The 26,496-nt window shown below is 47.0% G+C and overlaps 1 protein-coding gene across 1 annotated transcript; it reads left to right on the top strand.

Moving 5' to 3' along the window:
- The first annotated feature begins 1,234 nt into the window (after positions 1-1,234).
- SKOR2 (SKI family transcriptional corepressor 2) lies at positions 1,235-24,732 on the top strand. Its single transcript, XM_058824176.1, has 7 exons — positions 1,235-3,439; positions 4,265-4,325; positions 4,646-4,720; positions 11,982-12,047; positions 12,437-12,535; positions 16,437-16,504; positions 24,670-24,732. Exons 1-7 carry the CDS (start codon positions 1,235-1,237, stop codon positions 24,730-24,732), a joined length of 2,637 nt encoding a protein of 878 aa, XP_058680159.1.
- The last annotated feature ends 1,764 nt before the right edge of the window (positions 24,733-26,496 follow it).

Raw genomic sequence — 26,496 nt, 5'->3', positions numbered from 1 at the left:
ACCCAAGCAGAACATATTTGCGCCGTATCGGTCTTTGTGGGAATCTGGGCCCGGCTGCTTGTGAAAGTGGTTCTGGTGAATGACTCCGGTGTATTTGGGAATGGCAGTGAGGAATCAGAAGCTGTTCGTGCTCGTGTGGACACGGTTGTGGCGAGAAATCAACTTTTCCTCTCTTTCTCCTCCCCTACCCCGTAATTTCTCCCGACCCCTTAAAAAACCCCGTTTCCGAAACAGACGCGGGGTACATAAGGCGAATATTCCGTTTCTCGGAAGCGATTTGTCTCAGACCGTGAAGGGGCGGGGGGGAAGAGAGGAAGGCGAAAAAAGGCTAAATAAAACAAACCCGAAGCTCATTCCACCTTCCACCGTTCCGGCCTCTCTCCGGGACACGGAGCGCGGGGCAGGGGCGGCGGGAGGGCCGGGCCCCGACGGGGCGGGAGGGAAGGAGGGAGGGAAGAAGGGAGGGATGGGGGAGCCGCCCCCAGCCCCGCTCGCCTCCCACCGGCCGGGGGGGCGTGCGGCGGCTCCGGGCCCGTCCGCCCCCCCGGGCCGCTGACGTCAGAGCGCCCGCGGGGCCGCACCGGGGGCGGGGGGCTCGGTCCGGGCGCGGGATGCGCTTCCCTCCCTGCCGGCGGCTGCGGGAGCACGAGGAGGAGGAGGAGGAAGGTCCGGCGGCGGCACGGTGGGAGAGCGGCCGCGGAGGTAACGGGGAGGATGCCCGGGCAGCCGCGGGGAGCAGCGAAACTTTGGGGGGTTTTTGTTCCTCTTCCGAGCTTTCCCCGTGGCGGGGCCGCTCCTCGGTCGCCGTGTGCCCGCGGAGGCTCCGCGCGGAGCCCTCCCGGGTGGCGGCGGGTTTGCAGGGCGAGGAGACGGACACGGGGCTCTGCGGCGTGTTTGGGGTGGGTTCGGGGATTCTTCCAGACGGAGACGGGCTCGCTCGTGTGCCGCCATCTCCACACCTGCGGTGGGATGCGCACGCCGGAGAGCCGCGATGCGCGGGGGCGGACAGCTCCGGGGAGCTGGAGGACACAGGAGGTTCGGGGGACTCGGGGTCGCTGAGCAAAGCTCCTGACGGGCAGCGCCTCCGCATGCCGGCCGACAGAGGAGCGGGGGGAGGACGGGGTGCGTGCGGCGGGGACCCCCCATCCCTGAGAGCGCTCGGCTGACGGCGCTGTGTCTCTGTGCCCTTCCCCTCCCGCAGCTAGAGCAGAGCAGCCCCCCCGGCGCTGAGACCATGGCGACCAGCCCGCTGCCCGGCCCCACCGATATCCTGCTGCCGTCGCCGTCCAGCGCGTACCCGCCGGACCCCATGAGCCAGCCGAGGGCCGGCCACGCCGCCATGAAGCCCAACCAGGTGGGGCAGGTGATCCTCTACGGCATCCCCATCGTCTCGCTGGTCATCGACGGGCAGGAGCGGCTGTGCCTGGCGCAGATCTCCAACACCCTCCTCAAAAACTTCAGCTACAACGAGATCCACAACCGGCGGGTGGCCCTGGGCATCACCTGCGTGCAGTGCACGCCGGTGCAGCTGGAGATCCTGCGGCGGGCCGGGGCCATGCCCATCTCCTCCCGCCGCTGCGGCATGATCACCAAGAGGGAGGCCGAGCGGCTCTGCAAGTCCTTCCTGGGGGAGAACCGGCCCCCCAAACTGCCGGATAACTTCGCCTTCGACGTGTCCCACGAGTGCGCCTGGGGATGCCGCGGGAGCTTCATCCCGGCCCGCTACAACAGCTCCCGGGCCAAGTGCATCAAGTGCAGCTACTGCAGCATGTACTTCTCGCCCAACAAGTTCATCTTCCACTCCCACCGCACCCCCGACGCCAAGTACACCCAGCCCGACGCCGCCAACTTCAACTCCTGGCGCCGCCACCTGAAGCTGACCGACAAGAGCCCCCAGGATGAGCTGGTCTTCGCCTGGGAGGATGTCAAGGCCATGTTCAACGGCGGCAGCCGCAAGCGCGCCCTGCCGCCCGCCCCGCCTGCCCCCGCCGCCGCCGCGCCCGCCGCCTGCCACCCGCTGGGCTCGGTGAAGGCGGCGGCGGTGGTGGGCGGCGGGCTGCTGAGCCCGCACCTCCTGGCCGCGCCGCCCGACCTGCACCAGAAGCGCCCGCGCTTCGAGGAGGACGAGGAGCTGCAGGAGGCGGTGGCGGCGGCGCACGGCGGCAAGAGCCCGCGGAGCTACCCCGTCATCCCGGTGCCCAGCAAGGGCTCCTTCGGCGGCATGCTCCAGAAGTTCCCCGGCTGCGGCGGGCTCTTCCCGCACCCCTACGGCTTCCCCGCCGCCGCCTTCGGGCTCTGCCACAAGAAGGAGGAGGGCGGCGGCGGCGGCGATGCCCTCGGCGGGGCGGCCGCGCACAAGGCCGGCGGGGCGGCGGCGGCGGGCGGCGGGCTCTCGGGGCTCTTCTGGCCGGGCAGGAAGGACGCCGCCTTCTACCCTCCCTTCTGCATGTTCTGGCCGCCGCGCACCCCGGGCGGGCTGCCGGTGCCCACCTACCTGCAGCCGCCGCCGCAGCCGCCCGGCGCCCTGGGATGCTCGCTGGGGGGGGACGGGGCGGGCCTGCTGCGCCAGGCTTTCCTGGACCTGTCGGAGCCCGGCGGCGAGGCGGGGCCGGCGGGGCTGGGCACGGGGCCGGGGCTGGGGACGCCGCCCGCCGCCGCCCCCCCGTCCGCGCCCTCCGCCGCCGCCGCCGCCGCCGCCCGGGACCCGCTGTTCGAGTCGCCCCCCGGCGGCGGCGCCGAGCCCGCCTCGCCCGCCGCTTCCGAGGGGGGCAGCGGCGGCGGCGGCGGGCGGGTCCCCCCGCACCACCCGCACCTGCTGGAGGCGGCGGGCGGGCGCAAGGCGGGCGGCGGGTACCATCACTCCAGCGCCTTCCGCCCGGTGGGCGGCAAGGAGGACTCGGAGAGCCTGGCAAAGCTGCACGGAGGCGGCGGCCCCCCGCGCTCCGCATCGCCGCTGCAGCTGCTGCTGCCGCCGCCACCGCCGCCGCCCCCCGAGGATACGGGCTGCGAGAGGCACCCGCATCCTCCGCACGCCGCGCACCGCCTGCTCTCCCCCGGAGGCACCAGCTGCAGCTTCGCCAGCGAAGAGAGCAGCGAGGAGGAGGAGGACGAGGAGGAGGAAGACGAGCCCGAGGTGGACGTCGAGGGGCACAAGCCCCCCGAGGAGGAGGAAGAGGATGAGGAGGAGGAGGGCGAGGAAGAGCCCCGCGGCGGAGACCCCTTGGCGGCCGGCGGCCGCTTTCCACCCGCCCGGGGTCTGCCGGAGAAGGGCGGCCGGGAGCGCCCCGCTGCCGGCCCCTTCCCCCGCCCGGCCGTCGAGGAGAAGCCGGGGGATGGTGCAGCCCCAGCGCAGCCGCCTGCCGGGGCCCCGCGGGCGGGCAGCGGCGGCAGCAGCCCGGCACAGCACCCGGCGCCCGAGGAGCAGCCCCTCTACAAAGATGTAAATGCCCCGTCAGGCCCCTTCCCCTCTCTGTGGCTGCTGACGCCCAGCCCCGGGGCGGGAGGGACGGCCTCGGTGGGGCAGGGATGGCTGTAATCCCCCAGCACCATGTCAGGCACTCTTTTCCTCCGTGACAGGCACTGTGAATCCCTCACCAGCAGGTCAGGAACTGGGTAGCCCCCACCATCAAGTTGGGTGCCAGGTCCTCAGTGACCTCTCTGACCAAGCTGGCCTTGGTGGCACACAGTCAGACATGGCTCACCACAAAACCTCCTGGTCAAGACCCTCCTGCTCACCTCACTCCCAGAATCAGGGTGGCCCAAACCCTTTGCCCAGTTGGGCAAGCATCCCAGGGACACCCACTGCCACGGGGAGTTGCTTCCATGGTGGCGATGCTGTATGACATGCCAAGCATGCCAGGCCTGGTGCAGCATCCACTGGCCAGCCCTGGGAGCTAACAGAAATATGGGATTTATCTGGTGGATGCCTTTCCCAGCAGATTGCAGGCAACGTTTTTGGCTATTGCTCCACATCCTGACCCCCTCAACCCAGATTAGCACATGGGAGAAAGAAATCCAGCCCCCATTAAGGGATGGGTGCCCTAACCCGACCCTGCCCGTTTCCTGCAGGTTTCCAGCAGGATCTGTGATCCCTCCATAGAGGACGCTTTGGAAGAGGCCACACTGGGATTTCCTGTGTCGTTTCCCTGGGCACTGTTTGTGCTCGTATGAAATGTATCCCATTTCAGAGATAAACCACTGCTCAACTGCTCCTTGTAATTTTCCACACTGATCTCGTGGTTTTCACCGTTTTCTGTTTTTCCAGAATCAGAAGAGCAAGGAGGGTAATCAGGTCATCTTGCCTACGAAGGAGGACACCTTCTCAGGTGAGCACACATGTGGATCTGCCTGCTCACCTCGAGGTGGGAGCTCTGTGAGCTGAGTGGCTTTGCTCTCTATGGCTTGGTTTAAACAAAAGTAAATCACTTCCGTGATTTCAATTAAAAAAATCCATTAAACATTCTAATAGTCTCTCTATGGTGGTAATTTAGCATTATATTAATTCTCATCCGAAATGCTTCTCTGTGCCTGGTGGATGTACAAATATATATTTACTTTTTTTCCCCTTGGATTCTGATGCTGGTTTTGGTTTGAGGTTTCTTGGTGGTAAAAGCGTTTTAAGTGCTGCGTTTTGTTTGGATTTCAGATAAGAACAAGGAGCATAATTTTTTCATCACAGATTCAGAGCCTTCAGGAGGAGACTTCTGGAGAGATATAGCAGGTAGGCTCAGAAGAAGTAGAGGAAAAGGAGACAGAGGCTTCAATTCATAATCAAATGTCTGAATATTTAGTACAAGGGTAAAGATAAAAACAATTCCAAGCAAATATAACTGAGAGAAATGCAAATAGGTGGAAAGCAGTGACATTAATAGGAATAAGATTATTAATTGCTGGGCATATTTCAGCAGAAATTTCTGAAATGTATCAGGTTACACAATGAAACAGGCTGGAAAAGCATAAAATGACAATAATTGAAATGTTCTCTTTGAAACCTTCCATTAAAAAGGATCACAGCTTATTGCTTTTAATATCTGTCAGAAAGACATTAAAGGTGTTTTATGACATCTATGCCAACATTTATATTATCTCCATGATAATGATCTCTACACAAAATGTATAATACATTTACAAAAATTACATTATACAAATTAAATGAAACCACCTTTTACTGATTGCTAAATGTCTCCAAGGGGTTTGGGAAAGACGTGATTAGAAGTTTTGATACTAAGTTGTCTATTGCAGTGTCTTAAGGAGAGGTTTTTGTTTCTTGGGAAAAAGGAATCTAATTTTCCATTTATGTAATGCAAACTGCCTTGGCTTTGACTATTCACGGTTAATTGACTGTCAAACGAGGTTGTTATCCTCAGGCAATGTCTGCAAATTTGCCTGTCAAATGAGACAGAGAGAGCAAGCGGGGAGAGAGAGAGTTGTACACGGAGTGGAAATGAAGAAATGGGATCTTACAGAAATCTTATATAATAGCAGAGAACAATATAAGATCGCAAACATTTGCAAATGTATCCCATTTCAGAGAGTATTTTTTTTAGAAACATTTAATAAAAAGACCTGCTTTAGCAATGGTACACGATGAAGAAACCTGCCGGTGTTTTAGGTTTTTGTAAATTTTGTGGTTGAGGGACTGAGGTTGTGGACCAATGGATAACACCTCATTATCTTCTACCCTCTCAAATAATTACCACTGAGAGCACAGCAGTGACACTAGCAGAAGTCAACCTTAAGAACCTGAGAATTTTTAGGAATACTGTGCATAGTCAGTGTCCTGCACTGTGGCTAATTAATTTTGGGGAAAAAAAGTTGGGTTTATTTTTTCCTTTTACAGAATTAATGTGTCCATGCTAATTTAAAGCAGTAAATTATGGCTATGATTTGCTTTTTATTTAGATATTGCAGCGTCTTCTCCCTCTCTAAAACTCCAGTAGTTTTCTATTAACTAAAACTGTAAGTCCATGCTGGCTATATGGTCATCTTCATGGTAAATTTAAATGTAAATTTCAGGGTTTTTTTACTGCCCTGCATGTTTTGAATCTGCTCGCAGTCTTGAGTATATTGAGTAAAATGAGAGGAGCGCCTGAATGTTTGAAGGTCTTGGGACTTGGATCTGAGATAAACTGTCTGTAAAGAAATGCAAAATATTTAAGGCCAAGATGTTCATCCTGAAGATGATTTCTGTGCACTCTCCAAGCATGAGCAGCCCCTTCTGAGGAAATTATATCACTCCACCTCTGTAGGATTGGGCCTTCTTAGTCTTCCACAGAGTTGGTGGATTTTATTCTCATTGCTTTTCTGCTTGGCTGTCAAACCATTTTGCAGAATATCCAGACTCTCCAATTTCCTTAACATAACTTTATAAGTTTGTGATTTGCTCGAAACTCTGCCTTCCTAATAAGGTTAAGGAAGATGAAGTGGTCCTGGGAATTCCTCATTTATGTGAGATGGACTTGTATTTATATATTAAACCTACTAAAGAGAGCCTTAAAACAAAAGCAGGGTTTTCTGTGCCTGGGATGGTTGCTTCTAGGTGCAAATGTTGGCTTCCTGGCCTCGGTGTGTCAATGAGCTCCCAGATCCACAGCAGAGTTCTTTCCAAGGCTGAAATAGATATGGGCTTGAGGATCCCACAGCCGCTCGTCCTGCATGGCCAGAAAACTGCCAGTGAAAATCCCCCTTCCTTCCCTGCCAGCCAGGGCTTGGAAAGAGCTTGAAATTGTTCATAATCCCACGGCAGTTTTGAGAGGTAACTGTGGCTAACTTATGTAACTGGTCCATTTTCCTTGGGTTTGCCACCCCGACCCTCCTTCATTGGGGGGAGTTGAAGGGTAGGAGAACATTGCAAGGCTGCGTGTTCCTTAAAGAGAAGTGGAGTTCTGCAGGCTGCTCCTCAACCAGTCTAATTATTAATCGGTTTTCATTAGAAAGGGGAGCCTTAAAAATGGGTGTTAATAAACAACAATTCAAATCTTGCTGCAATTTCCCCTATTTTATTTTCTGATCTTTGCTTTGCTGGACAGTTTCAGAAAAAATCAGGCTGGAAATGGTGAGCCAAGTTTCCTTTATTTACTCTTAAATCTATTTTCAGGGCAACTCTGCAAATACTGCAATTGCTGTAGATTTAAAATACTTTATAGAGGGTTTAAAACAGCTCAGCTTTTACTGTGCAGCAGACTGGACGGTTGTGTAGTCTTAGCTGGGAAAAGTTGAAAGTACTGGATCCAGAATTTAACTTACTTTAAATTTTATTAGGGACATATTTGAAAAAAAAAAAAAACCCAAAGAAGTTAAAAGTTGGCAAGATGAGGTTTCAGATGTGGGATCCAGAACTGCATATTAATACTTAAGATTGTGTATAAATACTTGGGTCTGCATGATAGACAAATCTGCAGACGGACTGTAGGACTGCATCCTTATTTCTCTTATTTCTCTCATTTCTCATCTGTTAAGATTAAGTACCTCCTGAAATCTCTTTTAATTATTAAAAAAGTTTAATCATTGTTGAATATCTTTATTTATTGCAAATTTCTTAACGTTAGGTGTGTTTTGCTCATTTTTAAAGCCTCATCTTCTGGAATCTGGTGAGCATATTACCATCCATTTAAAACACATCAAGAATTTGAAATTTTCTACCTTTTGTGCTTCTAAAATAAAATTATGGAATAGTTCTCAGATCTATGAATAAGGTTCAGACCAAAAGCCAACAGATTCCTTATATTTTTTAAATATTTCAGTATCTTATGTTGGTAATGCCTAGGTTTGTGAGTATTTAGTTTGAAATCCTGAAACTCCTTTTCCTCTCTATCTGTTAGTACTTCAATGCGGGTGTTTTTTAATCAGATGTTCGTGTTTTAAACTTTAAATGGATGTTACAAATGAAAATTTATCTGGGCATAAAAAAGAACTAGTTTGTTTTAAATTCAAATCACTTTTGGGGGCAAATTGCCATTTGAAACTCCAGATTTTTTAAGACATTTATCAGCCCTGGTGCACAAAAACACTTAAAAAAATGCTTATTGAGTTTCCTAAAGTAGGCATATTTTGCCAAATCCTGAATACCCTATTGATTATTCCCCCCTGAAAGTGGCATGAATATGCAGGATGCATGAATATTTTCAGTAAGTTTAGAATTTCTTCAGGACATACACAAGAGCTCTGCGTATCTCTTAGAGTGAATCTTTAATTTCAGATGCAGAGGGAGCCTCTGGAGTGCTGAAAGTCTGCTGCTTCACATCTGCCTACATTTTAAAAAATGGATATAAATGTATATATCTATATATATTTATATCCGGAAGACAGCAGCAACTTTTTGCTGTGGTCTTTGTGTCTGCAGACGGCGCTTCTCTCCAGCTGAAGATATTACTGGGTGTTTAAGCTGGAGTGCTGTGGGCTTCACAGTATCAGGGGTGAGATGCAGAGCTTTTGGCAGATGTGGTGGGCTCTGCAAAGCACAGTGGTTGTCCAGGAATAGCAGGGATGAAGTGGACATAGAGAAAGAGGAGATGGTTTTACATAACATGGTCTGAAACCGCAGGTGGGGTCAGAGTTGTGGAGAGCACAAGCTGGGGACAAGTTGTAGGGCATAGATCTGGGAGAAATGAATTATATTCCCAGACCATCCATGCTCTGTGCTGGACAAATCAGCACTTTGAGGTAGCTGAGTTGTCTGGGACTGCGTGGAATTTTTTTAGCTGCTTTTCAGAAAGCGTCCTGAGTGCTTTCCAGGGAAGCATTGCAGGAGGTGGCAGAGCATGAAGGGGTAACCTGGCTATGTCTGGCTTGTTTGGTTTATGGTTGTTTTTTTTTTTTTTACAGTGAGGGCAAAGTGCATTTCTTTTGAGGAGGATAGGTTCAGAAATGTTACAAATCCAGATGTTAAAAATTCAAGTCTTAAGCTGCTCCAGTGGACATAGAGCTGATAAAATGGCGGCACCGCAGGAGCTGAGGTGGTGCCAGTGTCCAACCTTGAGGCCTCCATTTTTCACAGCGCCAATTTTTGAGCAATTTTGAGGTGTCCTTCATGGATGGGTGTTCACACTCCAAGTAAAGAAAGCCATTTATACCTTTATTCCAGAAAAACAATGTCTGTGCCCCTGATCTCGTGGGGAAGAGCAGAGGCACCCAAAGCTTTCACCGAGGCCTTTTAAGCGGCCTGCAAATATTTCATCCGCTTTCCCCTTATCCAAGAGGCACGGTTTGATTTTCCTGAACAAACTGAAATAGCCTTTTCTAAAGGAAATCTCCATGTCCATACAGAGGGGTGGCACAGCTTTCAGTCCTGCAGCTCTAAATGGTGTAAGTTTGTGTGCAGACAAGGCCCAGGAGAGTTATGGTGGAGCTATTAGGAGGGGAAGTGATTTTTTCTTAGACTGATTAAAATTCTTTGGGCTTTCTGTTTGTTTGTTTTTAAACACCTATTTAGCTTTTAATTAACATTTAAGAGAAGGGAAGCTGGTTAAATATTCAATACCTCCTCCCTTTCAATTAAGGTAGAACAGTACACAACGCGTGATGAGGCCTCTGGGAAGTATGGAAAAATGGAGAAGAGCAGGCTCCTGATTATAATTTTCAGGGGGACAGGAAAGGTGAAACCCATCTGATTATTACTGCTGTTAACAATAATAATGTTGAGATTTATTTTTTTTAACATCAGAAAGCAGTTTAAAAATGCAATTATTCTTTAAAACCATATGTCCTGTCTTTGGCCTTTAAATACCTCAGTTTTTCCACTCCCATTCTTTACTTATTTCAGGTGCAAGCATGGAGGATTTTCTAATAGGCCTTTTTCAGTAGCTTAGTAGGGAGGCTGCAGATGCTGGGGAAGTTATTCTTCATGCTACATGCCCTTATCTTCATTTTGATACAGTTCTTTCTGTGCCAGCGAGTCAGCAGCTTCAAACCCTGCAGCCCTGGGAGCTCAACCAAGCAAGGGATTATTGTCACCATACTCCAGTCTCTTCCCCTTTCCCTTCCTTCTCCTTGAAAAATCCAGTAACGTTCTGTCTGTGAGCTGGTTATCCCACAAAATTGCACATGAAGCACACAGAAAAGGGTACTTCAATGGAAAAAATGGGTTTGGAATATGCTAGTATTTGTAATTCAGCAAATTCATCTTTCCTGTACTTAAATTTCTCCCTTTTGATTTAGTGTACCCTAATTTATCTGACAAAATATTTTGTTTTGATGGCCATCCAGTTTAAAAAAGGATCATGCTGGCTAAAAGAATCCCTCAACAAACCCATTTTACATTGTGGAAACCCCTGAAACCACTGCCCAAAAGGTGATATATTTTTAAGCCTGCTATATCTTCTACTGTGGTGAGACAACTCACCTGCGGAAAATACTTTGTTTTCACCAAATATCCCACAAATTTTTTTTTTTTTGTTTAAATCACCACGTTACATAAATGAGTTTTTAAAATGGAATTGCTGGCACCAGATACCAGTTGTGTAATGTTTTTCCTGAATGAGTGGTTGCTTTTTGGCTTTCTTTTAAGGATTGAAGAGAGTGGAGATGCTAAAATGCAGAGATATTGGATAGGTTTCATATGCTATAACTTCAAGGTTTACTGGATATAGGATTGCATCGATTTTTAAAAACAGAAAAAAATGTTTTGCAAAAAGATTTCTGACTGCATCTATTGCAAGACATTCCAATTCAGCTTTAAAATTAGTCTATTGTGATGACACAATAATTTTTACAGTAACTGTTGTATGTTGTCCAATGACCTATTCAGTGCTATGGATTTTTATTTAAAAAAAAAGGCAAAACGAAACAAAACATCAAAACCCAAGGTATTTTCTTCATGAACCTCTCTTCTAACTACATAAGCATATGAATATATTTATATATATGTCTCTTGTGATTACTTATCAGTCAAGTTAATGATGTGTATTTACTGGCTGGACTAAAACAAGAATTAATCCAATTAGTTCAATAATTGGTTATTTACCAAATATTTTCTTAATTATTGAGAGTCCATTTCTACTTCAGCTGTAAATAACAGAAATTCTCCCATCAATTTCAGCTCAAGTAGTATTTTATTATTTTTAGAAAAGTTTTTCATAGCTTTTATAGAAGCTATTCATAGAAATCACAGGATAAAATTTGCAGTTGCAGAGAATAGTGAAAGTAACACCTTTTGTCAGAAGGTTCAGCTCCAAGTCAAACTGTCATTCAGGTGAACTTTGCAACTTGTGATTTTTAAATTTTTTTAAAATTTAATTCAATTTGTAGACAAAAAAAAAAAAAAAAGGCTGAAGGAAGTAGCATGCATGTGTCTGGAAATAGCAAAATTCTGTTACATGGAAAATTCTGTGTTGTAATATGATTAAAAGTTGATGTGAGCAACCTAAGACAATTGAGTCCCTCACTTGGCTGACCTGGGAGCTGTATCCTTTATATGCAAATGGCACTAATGTCAATTTTATCTCAGCTGGATGTAAATTGTATCCAGTTGCAGCACACCCATGCCATGGAGCCCTGGAAGGTGATAAAGCTGGAGAGCTGATGAAGGCAAAAAGGCATTTTTCCTGTGGATTTTGGAACAGGGTCCTGCCCAGATGGAGAGCACGGGCTTCCCGTTGAGAGGAGAAGAGATGAGACTGTAGAGAAAGATCTTCCCTTTTCTCTGCCTGCTCCCCGTTGTTCTCTGATAAGAGTATCTTCAAGAGAGGGGTTAGGGGGAAAGGAGGAATCAGCTCAGCAAGAAGAATATCAAGGAGACATCAGCTATTGCCTGCAAGAGGCCATGCTGTAGGCAGATACTTCACTGAACTAGTGAAAATATGAATTCACAAATATTTGTGCTATGCACCCAGAAGTTTGTAGATAAACCTCGATCTTACCCTTTCTTTATATTTTTGCCCCTTTTTTTCCTCTCCAGATTCTCTGAAGAGGATGCATAGTAAGGACGGCACTGACGAAAAGCACAATCAGTAAATCAATAACTTTTTTTATTTCTCTTTTTTAAGGAGAACACACACAAGAAACCAATTCACCTCATTCTCTGAAGAAGGATGTGGAAAATATGGGGAAAGGTAAAATAAATAAGGGCCTCTTACATTATAAAACTGCTCTTTGTTTTAATAGAATATGAGGATAATAGGGGGCACTTTCTGCGCCATATTTTAAGCTTGTCAAGTAACATATGAATAATATATGGACCTTTGGGTGGATATAATTGAGATTAATGCATATATATCAATCAATACATGACACTGTAATATAATACTTTAAAATAATATATTACATTGATTTATATTCATGGCTTTCTGCACAAAATCTATGGTAGGTCTATGCAACACTTTTTTTCTTTTTTTTTTAATAAGCGCTAAAATATTTTGTCTTAGAGTAATGAATTGCTCTGCAACTGTTCTTTCAAGAATTATTTATACAGATTATCAAAACCACTTTTTCTCTTTGTTAGAGGAACTCCAGAAGGTTCTGTTTGAGCAGATCGACCTGCGGAGGAGGCTGGAACAGGAATTCCAGGTGTTGAAAGGAAACGCGTCTTTCCCAGTCTTCAGTAAGACACAAAATCTGTGGTTTTGGTGTTGTGCGTGTTTGTGGTTGGTTGCTGCCAGGCTGATAAAATGAGACAGGCTCTCAGTTGTGCTGCCATGATCTCGGGCTTGGTTCTGCTGAGTCCAGGTTGGGCAGGGCTTGGAGCAAGCTGGGATGGTGGGAGGTGTCCCTGGGGCTGGAATTAAGTGATTTTTAAGGTCCCTTTCAACCCCTGCTGTGGCTTTGCAGCTGACCAAGCAGGTCTTTTGTAGGGAAAACACAAAGCTGGATGTTTGTTTTGGTGTGCATCCTCCTAGTTTTGATAGCATTGATTACAGTGAGTGCACAGAAACACATCTGGGTCCTCATGGGGTACAGTGAAGTTGGTGTCTCAGCCAACATCCCTCAGGGGCTTCTGAAGACAAGATACTTAATCCTTGTTTTCAGGAGGTTTCTAGTACTCATTTTCGGGAGGTTCCAGCTGATACTGGAGAATTGATCTGGCCTTTTAAGGAGCAGAAATTCCTGCTTGGATTTTTCCCGTTGGGAAAGGCCATTTGAGATGGCCCTTCTACCACGGCCACTGAGCAGGGTGCTGCTGCTCAGGGTGATGGAATGTGCAGGGCACATCTCAAATAAAACAAAATGGGCACTGAGCAGGGTTTTTCTGAAGCTGGCAGAAGGCTGGGCTGATTGTGCAGAGATGTGGAAAAAGACCCCTTGGCTGGGATCTCTCAAACGACATTGGAGCAGCGGCAACAGTGGAAAGATTCTTCCAGGAGAATTCCCACCTAGATCAGGATGATCCCACAGAAGAAGAGGGAACACAGACAGCATTTTCCTATTGTTCAAAGAAAATATGCTTGTCCCCTTTCTGTAGCATCAGATAGGTATGTTTAGGAAAGCAAGGAAGTGTGAGGAATCTGGTAATGACTCCATCTTTAGCCCGAATATTGAAATATGTAGACAGCTCCATAAATAAAGAAGAGTTACTTGACATGATACAGATATTAATGAAAGGAGCATAACCTCATCCTTCAGAATAAATCCAGTCATTACTTGGGTTTGGGAGTGAGGTAATTTTCACATAATTCGTGGGGATCAAAATACTGCTGTGTGGTATTGGCGAAATGGCATCTTGGACTTTTGCCATTCAAGTCTCTTATTTATCCTTTTGTTCTTCTACAGTAAAATTAATGCTCTGTCTTTGCCATGTAAATAAACAATGCAATTAAACCACATGAAATACAATTCAAATAAAAGAAAAGAACAAGTACAGCCGACCAAGGAAGTGGTGACTGCTGTATGCTGGTTTGAAAAATATGTGGTTTCAATGTACCACAAAGTAGTGGTCAATTTTCTTCAGGATTAAAATAGAAAACAGATAATGTGCTATAAACCAAACCTACAAGTGACCGTAAAGCCTATTTACAGATTTAGATTTACCAAAAAAACCCACCCCTCCTCCACGTGTAATAAAACAAGAAAAAAAGAAAAAAATTACTTTCGTAAAGCAAATCTGTGTAAATCCGTGTTGAGGGTGTTTTGTCCTCTGTTGCATTGTGTGTTCTAGCATAAGAGAAGGGGCTGTTCTAGGCTCTTGCTGTTGGGCTGTTGCTTTAGGTTGGGTGTTAGAATGGTATTGGTGTCTTGGGCAGGGAGAAGCCAGGCAGAGGAGTGTTTGGAGATCCAACTAAAGGAAAGTTGAGGTAAAATTTAAATTGTATTGAAAATTCATCCCTGTTTCAGCTGGGAGGCAACATGAGAGATGTGGAAGCAATGCTGTTCTCTCTGGAAAATGTCAGGTTGCCTGCAGTGAGCTCTAGAGTCACCTCTTTGGGTTCTTCCACCTGGAACTGAGCACATTTGGGGTGCTCTACCTTCACAGCATCAAGCCACTGCTCACAACAGGGCTGTGCAGTAAATGGTGTTTGGTTTCAGAGTTCTTCTCTCGTTTAAATCACTGCTAAATGAGAATTGAGCTTATTTGCAAGCTCCCTAAGCAGTGCTATGCTACAATCTTCTCTGTGGCCTCTTGAACCTGCTTGAAACACGGACTGTGAAAATTTATAAAACAGCAAGACCTTGTATTTGTCACGTTGCTGTTGGGCTTGAAAGCTGCAGGTGAAATTTTCTTTTGCCTTTAAGGTCCCTCAATGCAGAGATCGCTCAAATTAAAAAAAAAAAAAATTAAAAAATCAGATCACATGTAGAAAGTCAAAGTATTTGCTGTCCTGATAAAGATGCAAGCATCTCTGTATGGTGACATTGAGCTCTCCTGGAGCCCTGCTCTGGTTTGTGCCCTCCGTGTTGGCTGCTCCGCGTTCTGTCCGTCTGCATTTTAAACAATGCGGCAATAAAACGGTGGAGACACAGCCTGGGTACTTAAAGTATTTAATTTTGTGTTAAGAAAGCTATTTAAATATTCATATATTTTCTCCTGGGTACTGCTTATGGCTCTGTCTGCCAGCGTTTGGACTCGGATAAATGCCGCCGGAAAAAAACGCTGTCCCTACCATTAACACCCCATTTCCCTGTGAGCTTGGGCATTTGTTGTGCAGGGCTGAGCAAGATCCCTGAGCTGTTTGTTTGGAGAGGTGATGAGCCCATGAAGAGGCAGCTGGGAGGAAAGCATTGAGGGGAAAAAGGAAAATTTCTCCTTAAAGCCAACTCAGAGTGGAGCGGGAGGACCTTAGTTGTAATTATCATTGCAACTTTAGCGACCAGGACAGGAGGCAGTTACCTTTTCATACTTTTGTGGGGGGCTAGGGAAAGAGGAATTTATTTTTGTTGGCTTATTTTTCTGATCAAGCCGGAGTAGAGGGAATAGGCTTAACAGTTCTGTGGGAATTTATTGGAAATCTGAAGAACTTCATTGAGATAACGCCACCATGTCCTTTTCAATGTTGTTGTGCTGCACTCCTGAGGGCTTCTGTTTGCCAAAATTTCCTGCTCTTTCCCTGTTTCATTGCTCTTTCCCTGCCTCCTTTTCTTTTAAACAACAGCTTCATTATTTAGAGGAGACAAAGTTCTTTTTTGAGAGGGGGACAGAGCTCTGCCCCCTTGTTATTTCTTCCAGGACAGGCTCCTTGCTTGAATCAAAATGATAGTGGCTGGGATGGGTTTTCTTTCCTCTTCCATTTAACAGCCCATCCTTGCACCCTGACTTCCATCAGGCAGCTCTTGGAGTCCCCTGTTTCTTGTCAACAGTCTTGTTTATATTCCCCTTTTTCCCACCCACCAACAGGAGTGTTAAGGAGCACAAGAGCATCAGTTAGTCTTCTAACAAATGAAGTTTTGTCCGAATTAGTTGTTTAGGAGGAAAATCAGGGAAGGGGAATCTCACGGAGCAGGAAGGCCGGCCTGTGCTGTAACCCAGCTGCCCAGGATCTCTCTTTCAAAGACTTTCTCCCTTCCAGATTCCCCGTCACGCTTTAAGGAGCTTCAGTTTTGTTCAAAGCCGTCAGCACGATGCTACAAACCACAAATCAAACCTCGCATCCTTGAACGCTTTCTCCTCTCACACGCTGGACATCGCTGCTGGTGTCAACAGATTTATGCCAAAGCAAAGAGAAGCAGCTCCTGCTCTTCTCTTCAGGGCCTGAGAAAGTTTGACTAATGACTGCAGAGCCTTGCCCGTGCAGGAAAATAGCTGGGGATAAATGCTAGCAACACAAAGTTAGCATCCTACATTTTCTGCTGGGGGAAGTAGTGAAATCTAACTTTTCCACATTTTTTCTGGTGTCATTGGTGTCTTCTATTAGACACATATTTATTAGGCGTGTGTTTTAATTGAGTGAAGGACTTTTGTAGTGCTTTGCGATGCCTCGGTAGTGACTGGGCTTGATTTTTAGCTTAGCTGGGTGTCAATACTGCCGTGTGGTCTCTGTTTCAATTACTGCACTTTTTTCCCTCTCATACAGACAATTTTCAAGATCAGATGAAGCGGGAGCTGGCGTACAGAGAAGAAATGGTGCAGCAGCTACAAATCGTAAGTTTACTTTCTCTGATAAAAATGTCTTAGGCTGCTGCATTGTGTTTTTTAAGCTTACACCTCAAATTTTTCCTTTGTGAGCCATGTTGATGCGTCAGTACCGAGCTCCTATTGCCTTACATTTAGCAAGAGGTAAACACGCAGTTCTCAGCTGGTTTGGAGCCTAATTACCTGGAGATTTACTTTCATACAGTAACCAGATGTGTCTTCATGTTTCAACTAAACAAAATGTGTCGACTCGACAAGGAGAGGTGCTTCTGCAGAGAGGAGGAGTGAATCAGTAAACTTTGAGCAGTTAAACGTTTCTGCCTAGGGATTCTGCTCAATCCCTGCCTCCCACCAGAAAATAAACCTCAGGATGTGTCTTTTTCTCATTTCAGACACTAGAAGAAGTGCTTAACTCAGCAGTAAAGGATCAAGTTGCCAAAACACAGTTCAGTGCAGGCACACGTTACTTTTGGGTCTCTTGCTTGTTATTTTAAAACCAAGAGGGATTTTGCCTGTGTGCTAGTGCAGCTCTGGATCATCACATCCAGCTGTGTTGTTTTGAAAAGTTGACGTCCTTAATCCGGTGCAAGCAAAGGGGCTGGAGCATGGGAAGCTGTTCCACACTCAAATAAATGAATGCTTAGTGTGGTTTCAAGAGCAGTGCATGGTGAGGCTGTCAGCTAATGCTTGCTGTGCTGATGCTTTCTCTGTGGTCAGTCTGACATTGCTCAATGGGGTTTTGTTTTTGGGGCAATCTTGGAAATATCCCCATTTCTCTGAATCAGCCCCATGCTCCCCCATTGAAATTCTCCTCCTGCTCGTCACGGGGCAGAGAAGGCATTGCCCAGACTCCTGGTACTGTCATTTTCTAATTGATGGGTTAGGACATCAAAGTAAATTTGAAGGCCAGGATTGTCAGACTGGTGCTGCGATGTTTAGAGGCATTTAGGACTGGCCTTATTTTTAGAGCTGCTGAGCATCCACGCGCCCTGTTCCTGCTGACTGCGGAGATTTCAATGAGACGTGGAGGGTGTTTGAAAGAGGCTGTTTGCGGAGGAAACTCAGGTCCAGAATATCTCTGGGTGTTTTTTGCAGCTGGTCTGCACTCTTTTCCTTTAGTGTGCCCAGTTGTTACTGTGTCCCCCTTTGTGTCCCGACGACAGGCAGGAAGTTTTACTTGAGACGTGAATTTTACTGTCACAGAAAATTCTAATTAGGATGCCGTCCTCAAAAGCACTTCCTCTGCTGCTTTGGGCTTGAGGCAGGTGACCAGCTGAATTTCCTGCTGCAAAGAACTTCTAAGCACAAAGTTTGTGGGCCCACCCCAGTCCTTATCTCTTGCGTCAGCTGAACTTGGCGCTGGCTAACTCTGCCTCGCAGGGAGAGAATGGATCACCTCTGCCACTCACCTTGTGGCCCTGTGGTGAAGTTGTTTGTGGAACTGGATATCCCAGACCCCCAAGCAAGCCAGCTGTGGTGGTTTTCCTGATTTCCTTGGTCAGGAAAATAAATATGATCAAGTAATTCACACCCTTTTCACTTACTGACTTGTGCTATGGACAGACTAAGAGTCATTTAATCATTTAACAGAGCTGAATGTACTTACAGAGAATATTTTCAACGTTTAATGTGCTGCACCAACAACTCAAGACTTCTTCCCTCACTACAGATGCCTTAATTTAATTATTACTAATGAAAATGTTGTTGAATCGCCAGTAAGTCTTCATGCTTATATTTGTGGGGCAGGTTGTGATCAGTGAGACTGATAAAAAGATGTTTGTATGAAAAACTGAGAGACTCCTGCAAATAACGAGTGTGTTTGCCAAAATGGGTGCAGAAATCTTCAGAGATGTCTTGGCTGATAACTGAAATGGAGTCAGCACTTTTGAGATGATAATCCCAGCAGTGGCTTTAATTCATTCATGGGAATATATCTTGTATGCTTATATCTAGAATTAAGATTAATGAACTGAATGTGGTAATGATAGAACTACTTTGGCCTTCCAGGGTTATTGCATGGATGAACTGGTGCAGAATACACAAAAGCTTTTGATTTTGTGTTTAATTGCTGTTGTTGTTTTAACTGGCACTTTTAGGTGCTTTTTTTTTTTGTACCTGAGATGCTGCACTATTACTTTGACAGGGCTTTAACTTAATTTTCTTGTTAACATAGAAGTACAAAGAGAAAAGCAGAAGCGCTTCATACATACTGAAATCACAGTTTTACTTAGACCTTCATAGGTGTATGCTTTTGTAGTACTAAGCTCAAAATTTATTGATGCAACTAGTCACAGAATGGGACTTAATTGCTTTAAAAATTATTTTACAAAAAATACAGATGCCTAAAATCAAGGGGTTTTTTTTATCTCTTCTCACTGCTGAAGATATGCAACTTAACTTAGTCCTCCTGAATATTCCTGGAAAGATTTAAAAGCTGTCTGGATGTGTCACTTGGGGACATGGATTAGTGTGGATTGGGCAGTGCAAGGGAAATGGTTGGATTTGAATATCTTGGAGAACTTTTCCTACAAAATGATTCTGTCATCCCCTGATCCCCTGCAACTGTGGGTACCAGAGAGAGGTTTTTCCAGAATGATCATTTCACTCACCCTGAACTGAGCAATTAGACACTAAAATAAATTAACCCAGCGTGTTCACTGTTTCGGAAATATCCATAATACAAGCCGAACGCGATAACGGGAAAAAAAAATCAACCTATCCTGATTGCATTTGAAAACTTCCCAGCGCCAACACCCGCTGCAGACTGATGTGAAGCTCGTGCCCTGCACTGGCCGTGGCGCTTTTTGTCCCGTTTTTTTGGGGAGATTCTTCCCCGTTTTGGGAGCGGTCGGTGGCAGCGCGGCCCGCGGGTGCCCTCTGCCGCCCGCCGGCCGCCACTGCAGCGCTAACTCCGCGCTCAGCTTGAGCCGGGCTTAAATTAAAGCGGGGCTGGATCAGCGGCCCCCGCTGCTCCTGCTGCTCTGCCCGAGCCAGAATTAAAAAATAACAATATTCCATGGCTTCCTGAAAGCCGGGAGTAAGGCTCAGGTCGCTGGGAAAACGCTGGGGAAAAGCTCTGTTCTTTTACATCTTCACTGGCGGGATTTGGGTTCTTTGCAGGCAGCCTGGCTGGGGCAGCAGGCTGGTGTGTGGCCCTTAGTTTTGATGGGAATCACAGAATGAGTAAGGCTGCGAGTGGCCGCTGGAGGTCCCCTTGTCCAAGCTCCCTGCTGGAGTGGAGGCCCGCAGAGCACATTGCTCAGAGCAGTTCTCCGGGCTGGTTTTGATCACCTCCAGTGGGGAAGGCTCCACAGCCTCTCCATGCAGACGGCTCCAGTAAGGAATTTCTTCCTGATGTCCAGGTGGAATTTCCTGTGTTTCAGTTTTCAGAGTTTTCCGAGTGTCTGAAGCAGCTACCAGGAAGTTTTGCAACCTGCGTGTGCCAGGATCTTGGCCAAATGCTAGGAAACAACCAATCATCATATTTAACAAGAAAATGGATCTTACACTCCCTGAAAGCATTTTTCTCTTCCTCATCTGGCAAAGTGCTGCCTCCCAAATTGGCTGAGTACAGGGTGTGCACGAGGGGATCATATATAAAATGTGGATTTTGCGTGTGGATCCTGTTGTGCTGCGGAAGGTTTAAACTGGATATTAGGAAAAAATTCTTCACTGTCAAGCACTGGGGTCAGCTGTTGAGGGCAGAGGTGGTGTCCCCATCTTTGGAGGGGTTTAAAGGCTGTGTGGATGTGGCACATGGGGACATGGCTCAGGTGAGCTGGGCTTTGGTGGCATGGTTGGACTCAATTATCTTAGAGATCTTTTTGAACCAAATGATTCTGAGATTCTGAGGGTCATCTGGCTTTTGTTAATGAGTTGTAGAGAAAGGGCCAGAGAGGAGGAACTGCTCTGCAGGATGGGGGAAATTCAGACATCACACACGTGGTGCAGCCTTAGAAGAGCTCACCTGCCTTTAGAGTTTTTAGTTTCTGTCCAGTGAGACCAGAACTCATCTGCTGGGACAGCCCAGCACCATAACCAAGTACCAAGTCACCTCTGCCTGAGAGTCTGCATCTGTCTGATATTGTCCTCTGAGCAACTGTGTTAGTGGAACAGACATTAAAACCATGAACTTTCTTCCAGCTGCCTGGTGAGAGAAAAAGATCAGAAGCAGCACTGCCAGCATTATGATTTTCATCCTTTAATGTTTTCATGAACCTCTGTCAAACATGGCCACAGGAAAGTAGAACACCAAGCAGGAAATTTAAGCCTCCTGCAAATTGAGGAGCTTTTCTTAATTCTCCCTCAGAGGTGCCTTACAAGTAGCTTGTGGGTTCTCAGTGGTGACCTGTCCATCAGGGAAAGCTCAGGTGGTGTTCATCACCATGGTGGTTGGGTCATTGGGTGATGATCAATCCCACTGATCTTACATTGGGGTAAAAGGTGACAGATTTTTGAAGTGTGTTAGAAATGTGAAACACTCAGGCAGGCCTTTGTCTTTCCAGATTAAGTGAAAAATGATGGTTTGGTTTTGTTTGGGATATTTTAATTAGGTTATGCTCCCACGAACTGAATTCTTCCTTACCAGCCTCACTTCAGGCTGATAATAATGTTCAGAGCTCAGAACTGGATCCATCTGGAACTGCTCTGTGTTTTATGAATTTCTGCTCTCAGTGCTCCTTTAAATCAACTCTGTTCTTCAGAGTCAGGTAATACAATAAATCAGGAACTATCTCTCTGCAAAACTGATTTCCATCTCTGCATCATCTTTCACCCTGCTCCTTAGAGATTGACAAGGCATGTTTAAAAGAAGGGAGGAAAAAAAAAAATCCACCATGTGGTTAATGTTGGTAAATCTTCAGAGCCATGAGAGCCTGTCCCTCTGGGTTGCACTGTAATTCAGAAGAGCACCATTCCAATTCCTGGTTTACACTGCTTATGGAAAGCTTTTGTACAACTCATGTATTCATTATCCAAACAAGAAGCACCCACGTTTCTGCGAGGGGAGATGTGGGTTCTCAAAAGCAGGAAATGGGAAACGGCAGTGCTTCAGTGCCATTTGTGATTTCTGTGCTTGGCCTCAAGTGGTGCAGCTCAGATGATTGACCTTGCAGGGAATGCAAACAGTTGTTCAGCAGAATGGCTCTCGGGTTTCTTGAGTGGCGTCTTGTGCTGAAGTGCCTGCTCACAGGCACACAGATAATGACAGGTGAAAGAACATTTCTGGAACGCTGTGTCCTGTGTCCTCAAAAGGCTCATCCCTGATTGTGTACAGGAAAGTGAGCTCTTTTCACCTGAATTTTATTTCTTGCTGTCAGTTTTTTGGTTGGTTTTCTTTTGGTTTTGCTTTTTTTTTCAAAGACAGGCGAGCGAAACTTGTACCCTGACACCACATGTGGATATGCCTTGGGTGGACAGGATGGAGCTGTGCCTCTTTCTCCAGTAAATTCAAATGTTAAAGAAAAGGATGCCTCATAGAAATTTAAGCAGAAAGCTTCCTTTCCTTTAGAATCTGCAGAAATTCGCATAAAAAACAGGTGTGGATATGCAGGGAGCCACAAGCCAGCCTCAGCTGCTGCATGAGTGCAAAATATTTTTTCTAGGCAACAGAAGTCAGGGTGATGTAAAATCATGTACCTCAGCAGAAATGGGATGCAGAGATGAAGCCTCTGAGAGAGGATGGTGAAATTTCTTTAATATCTGAGTGTGTAAACAGGGATCAGACAGAAACTTGAGAAATTACTCCCCAATCCTATGCACTGCCTGTGCCTTGGTTGAGTCGTGGGGCAGGCTCCAGGCTTGCTGAGTGGGCTCCTTCCAGGTGGAATAAGTGGAAATGTGCTCCAGGAATGCACAGGGGACTGTGCTCCAGTTCCTAATGGGTACCAGGACTAGACTGGAGTCAGCCTGTAGGAAAAAGGACTCAGTGTCCAGATTGCATTTTTATTGGAGTTTCCCTTCACATCTGCTTTCATTGTGTTTCCCACCAATGTGGACCTGGTAATGAAAACTGGTTTTTTGCTGCTTAAAACCCAACTAACTGCCTTCACTTTTATTATTTCTGCACACCTTTTGCAAAGGGCCACCTTTGTGCCAGGAAGAGCCCTAAATCCTCTTCCACCACAGCATCTGAGTTACTGAATGCTCTGACAACGACAGAAATAGAAGCTGACATTGTAGGTGATTTAACTCATGGAGAAAGCACTAATTTCCCTGTTGAACACCCACCTCTCCCACTGCCATCAATTGCCAGGAGATCAGGTAAAACAACACGCGTTAGAAAGATGCCAAATATAGCGGAGAAGTGGATTAAGAACAGTTAATTTCTGACAGAATGTACCCCGCTGTATTATCTAGGTCAGTACAGCCTGGGAGATGTCCTACATAATTTGTGGCCATGCAAACCCACGTTGGCCTTCGTGGGTGGGAGAGAGGCAGGAATCAGCTGGCGAGGCACCACAGGTCCCAGCTGGAACGTGCTGATTCTTTCTGTGCACTTTGCTTGTGGCTCCCTTTTGTGTCCAAACCATGGCCAAAGGTGATCAGGGAAGCAGCTTCTCTGCACCCCCTCTCTGCTGCAGCTTGGGAAGGAGTTTTGCAGCCTTTGCAAGCTCCCTGTCCTGAAGGCAGCTGTGCATGGGGACATGGTGGAGGGGACAGCTCTGCTTCTTGGGGAGGGATCTGGCCACAAAATTCCTGATTCCTGTTATCTTCTGTCAGGGGAAGGGATTATGAGAGTAGTCAGACAAAACACCTGGAATCTTGTGTGTTCTGCTCATCAGTGGTTTGTGCACACACATTTCCCCTTTCCAGGGCAGTGCAGGGGGAAGCAGCAGGCCCCTGTGAAAGGTTTCTGCTTTCATTCAGCCACAGACACTGCTCCTTCCTGGTGCTGCTGCTTTCAGCCAGACTGTCCTCCTTCCCCAAGACATGAAAGGGTCATGTCTAAGCTTCCAAAGCCCCTCTCTCTCCTCTCATCCCGACCCTTCCCTCCTCTTTTTCCTGGTTAAGGTAGGCAGGGATGGATAGGTCTCTCTGTCTTTGCAGGCACTATGCTTTACCCCAGCCCAGAGGCACAATGGCTGGGCACAATTCATACAAACATCCTCATAATGGATGGGCATAGTGTATTTAAAATAATTATGGGCAAAATGTATTTAAAATCAAAACAGGGATGTACAGGAACATGTGGGGTCAGTGGATACAGATGTAAATTCACTGTGTGTGGGGGGCGGGTTGCTTGAACTCTCTGCATTTGCCCATCCGTTCCTTCTGCTGTTTGTGCAGGTTAAGGCCTTGATCCTGACTTCAGGTGACAGAATTGACATCTTGCAGTGACATATTTGACATTATTTGTGAGCATATTCTGGAGTGCCTGGCAGCAGAAGCAGGTCAGCTCAGTGTGCAGCAGCACCTAGGAGTGCAGGGACAAAGGATTTTTTGATCTCCGAGCCTGAATTCCTCCTGCAGTCCCTCCAAAAGTCATCATCAAAGAATTTGTAGCCAGTTGGATTCCCAGCTATGGGGAAATCTCAGAGCAATTTAGTTTTGTTGCATTCTAAAGGCCCAGCACTGAGGAAGAGCAGCCCTGTAATGTATTCCCTCTGGCCAATGAGCACATCATCCCACTTTGTTTCTAAATATAACAGTGTTCCCTAATATGCCCATGTTCTCTGTTTTTCTTTAATTATTTGTTCCACTTCAGTGGCTTCCCTTCAGATTGGTGCAAGTTGGAGATAACTATTATGAACTTCCTAATTAGGGGGATATAAATACACGAAGTCTCATGCTCCCAACCTGCTGTATTGTGGCTGTGCAGGGATCAGTGTGCATCACCTCATCTGCCATAGACAGCTGACTTTTTATGATCTCACAGGTGGCTTTATCCTTTGTCAGCCTCTGATAAAAACACAGCATTTGAATGCATCTTTTACACTGATTTTTAAGATTCTATCTGTTGTTTTAATTCTGGCCATTTTTTATTTTATTTCTGCTTCAACCTCCCTGAGGTTTCATAAAGAGTTGAACCTTTGTATTTAAGGTGTTGTTTCCTACAATTCCTCCCCATTTTCAGGAAGGAAAACAAAACCTTTCATTTACAGGGATTTCCAGCTTGAGTGTTTCCTTAGCCAAACCTTGGCTTGAGCAGTGTCTCTGTTTCTGTGTCATTCCAGATTCCCTATGCAGCAAGCTTGATCAGGAAAGAAAAGCTCGGTGCACACCTCAGCAAAAGCTAAAGGTGAGCTTGTGAGAAGGAGACTTCATTCCACTTGACCTGGCTGCCTGTGTTCCCCTGCAGCCACTGCAGGAATTAAGAGGATCATTCTGTTATTTGATGTGCCTGGTTCTGGTCCCAAAGCCCTCTCTGTGCTGCAGTCTAAAGCTGATAAATCACATGTGGCACGAATTACAAGGCTTCTCTGGGGTGGGATGCAGTGCTGGGAGCTGACCTATGAGTCCTGCAGTGACAGGACAAAGGCTTCAAACTGGGAGTAGCTTTAAATTAAATCTTAAAGAAGCTTTAAATTCAATATTAGGAAGAAATCCTTCCCTGGAAGGATGGGCAGGCCCTGCACAGGGTGCCCAGAGCAGCTGTGGCTGCCCCTGGATCCCTGGCAGTGCCCCAGGCCAGGCTGGATGGGGCTGGGAGCAGCCTGGGACAGTGGAAGGTGTCCCTGCCCATGGCAGGGGCAGGATGAGGGGATGTTTAAGGCTCTTTTCAACCCAAACCATTCCGTGCCTCTAACTGCCTGAGCTTGTGCTTCTCCTGACACTGAAATGTGTCATCAAGGTCAATGTACCTTCAGTGGAAGGAGGGAAATACCTTGGCATTCAGAGTGCAAAAACAAAATGTTCACACTCCATGTAGGGAGGAGTTTTTCTGCCCTTAATGGAACTGCTTTAGCTCCAGGAAAAAGCAGTGCATCAGCATATTTTGGTAGTCTCACAGAACCCCCTGACTGTGGTTCTGAAGCTCAGTGTCTCACAGAAGGTAATTATTCCAAGGTGCAGGGCCTTCCCAAACCAAACACTACATTTTTCAGGACTGTGAATTAGAAGGGTTCATTTAGTAGAAACACCCCCATCATCGGTGGCCTGAGAGATTCCAGTTTTGGGTGCTGAAGTTTTAACACTTAAATGATATTCTCTTGGGATTTTTCCTGGTAAAACAAGAAGATTAGGGATTGGAGACAGATGCCAAAAGCTGGTAGCCCTGCTGCTGTGTTATGCCACAAAATCTGGCTTGTGGATTCACTAAAAAAATCTCTGAGGAGAAGTAGGAGGATTAGAAAAAGAAGAGCTACTCATACACAGAGATCTCAGTAATGCACAAAACAGAGGTGTTCAAGAGGGTATCTAAGAAGGGCTTGATAGGAGAGATGATGGAGGTTTGCCTGGGTTGTAGAAGAAGCAGATTCTTAAAAACAAAAGCAGTAGGAGTAAGCACAGAGTAACCAGAGAGCCACGATCTGTGGCCCAGAGCTCTGCCCCTGAGATAAGGAGATTATTCTGAGCACCGAGCTGGTCTCTTCTGGCTTTGTGCACACTTCCCTACTGACTGCCAGCGTTTTCCAGTCAGCAATCTGAGCGCTGATTTAAAACAAACTCAGCAGCATTTACAACCCGAATAAAAACAGCAGGTCAGGAGCAGCAGGTCCTGCCCCAGTGCCGCATCTGCAGCGCTGGATGCCCAATAAAAATCTGCCTGAGGATGGCAGCATCGGAGGAGAGGAGCAGCTTGCTCCCATCACCGGGCTTCCAGCAGCTCCCAGTCCCTGCAGGGGCGGTGCTGGCAGCGAGCATCCATCCCCTTTGGCGAGGGCGGGAGGGATGGATGCGCTCCTCACGCTGCTTCTGCCCGCATCCCTGCGGACGTCGGGGATGTCTCCACGCAGCCCCGGTGCTTTTGGAAGAGATTTGCTGTTGCTTAAGTGCTAAGCTGAGCCAGCCAGGCAGAGAACCACGGCTCTGCTCTTCAGAAGCAGTTTTGTGTCCTTGAT

The sequence above is a fragment of the Ammospiza caudacuta genome, chromosome Z (assembly GCF_027887145.1).
Source record: "Ammospiza caudacuta isolate bAmmCau1 chromosome Z, bAmmCau1.pri, whole genome shotgun sequence".
NCBI lineage: Eukaryota > Metazoa > Chordata > Aves > Passeriformes > Passerellidae > Ammospiza > Ammospiza caudacuta.
Note: the sequence above shows the minus strand (reverse complement) of the source record. Positions and strands in the feature narration are given on the sequence as shown.

Bases quoted from the DNA above. Each gene is read 5' to 3' on its own strand.
- SKOR2 (XM_058824176.1), top strand. From the start codon at position 1,235: ATGGCGACCAGCCCGCTGCCCGGCCCCACCGATATCCTGCTGCCGTCG. The intron at 4,326-4,645 runs GTGAGCACACAT...TTTGGATTTCAG, and splicing joins GAAGGAGGACACCTTCTCAG to ATAAGAACAAGGAGCATAAT. The intron at 12,536-16,436 runs GTAAGACACAAA...CCTCTCATACAG, and splicing joins CGCGTCTTTCCCAGTCTTCA to ACAATTTTCAAGATCAGATG.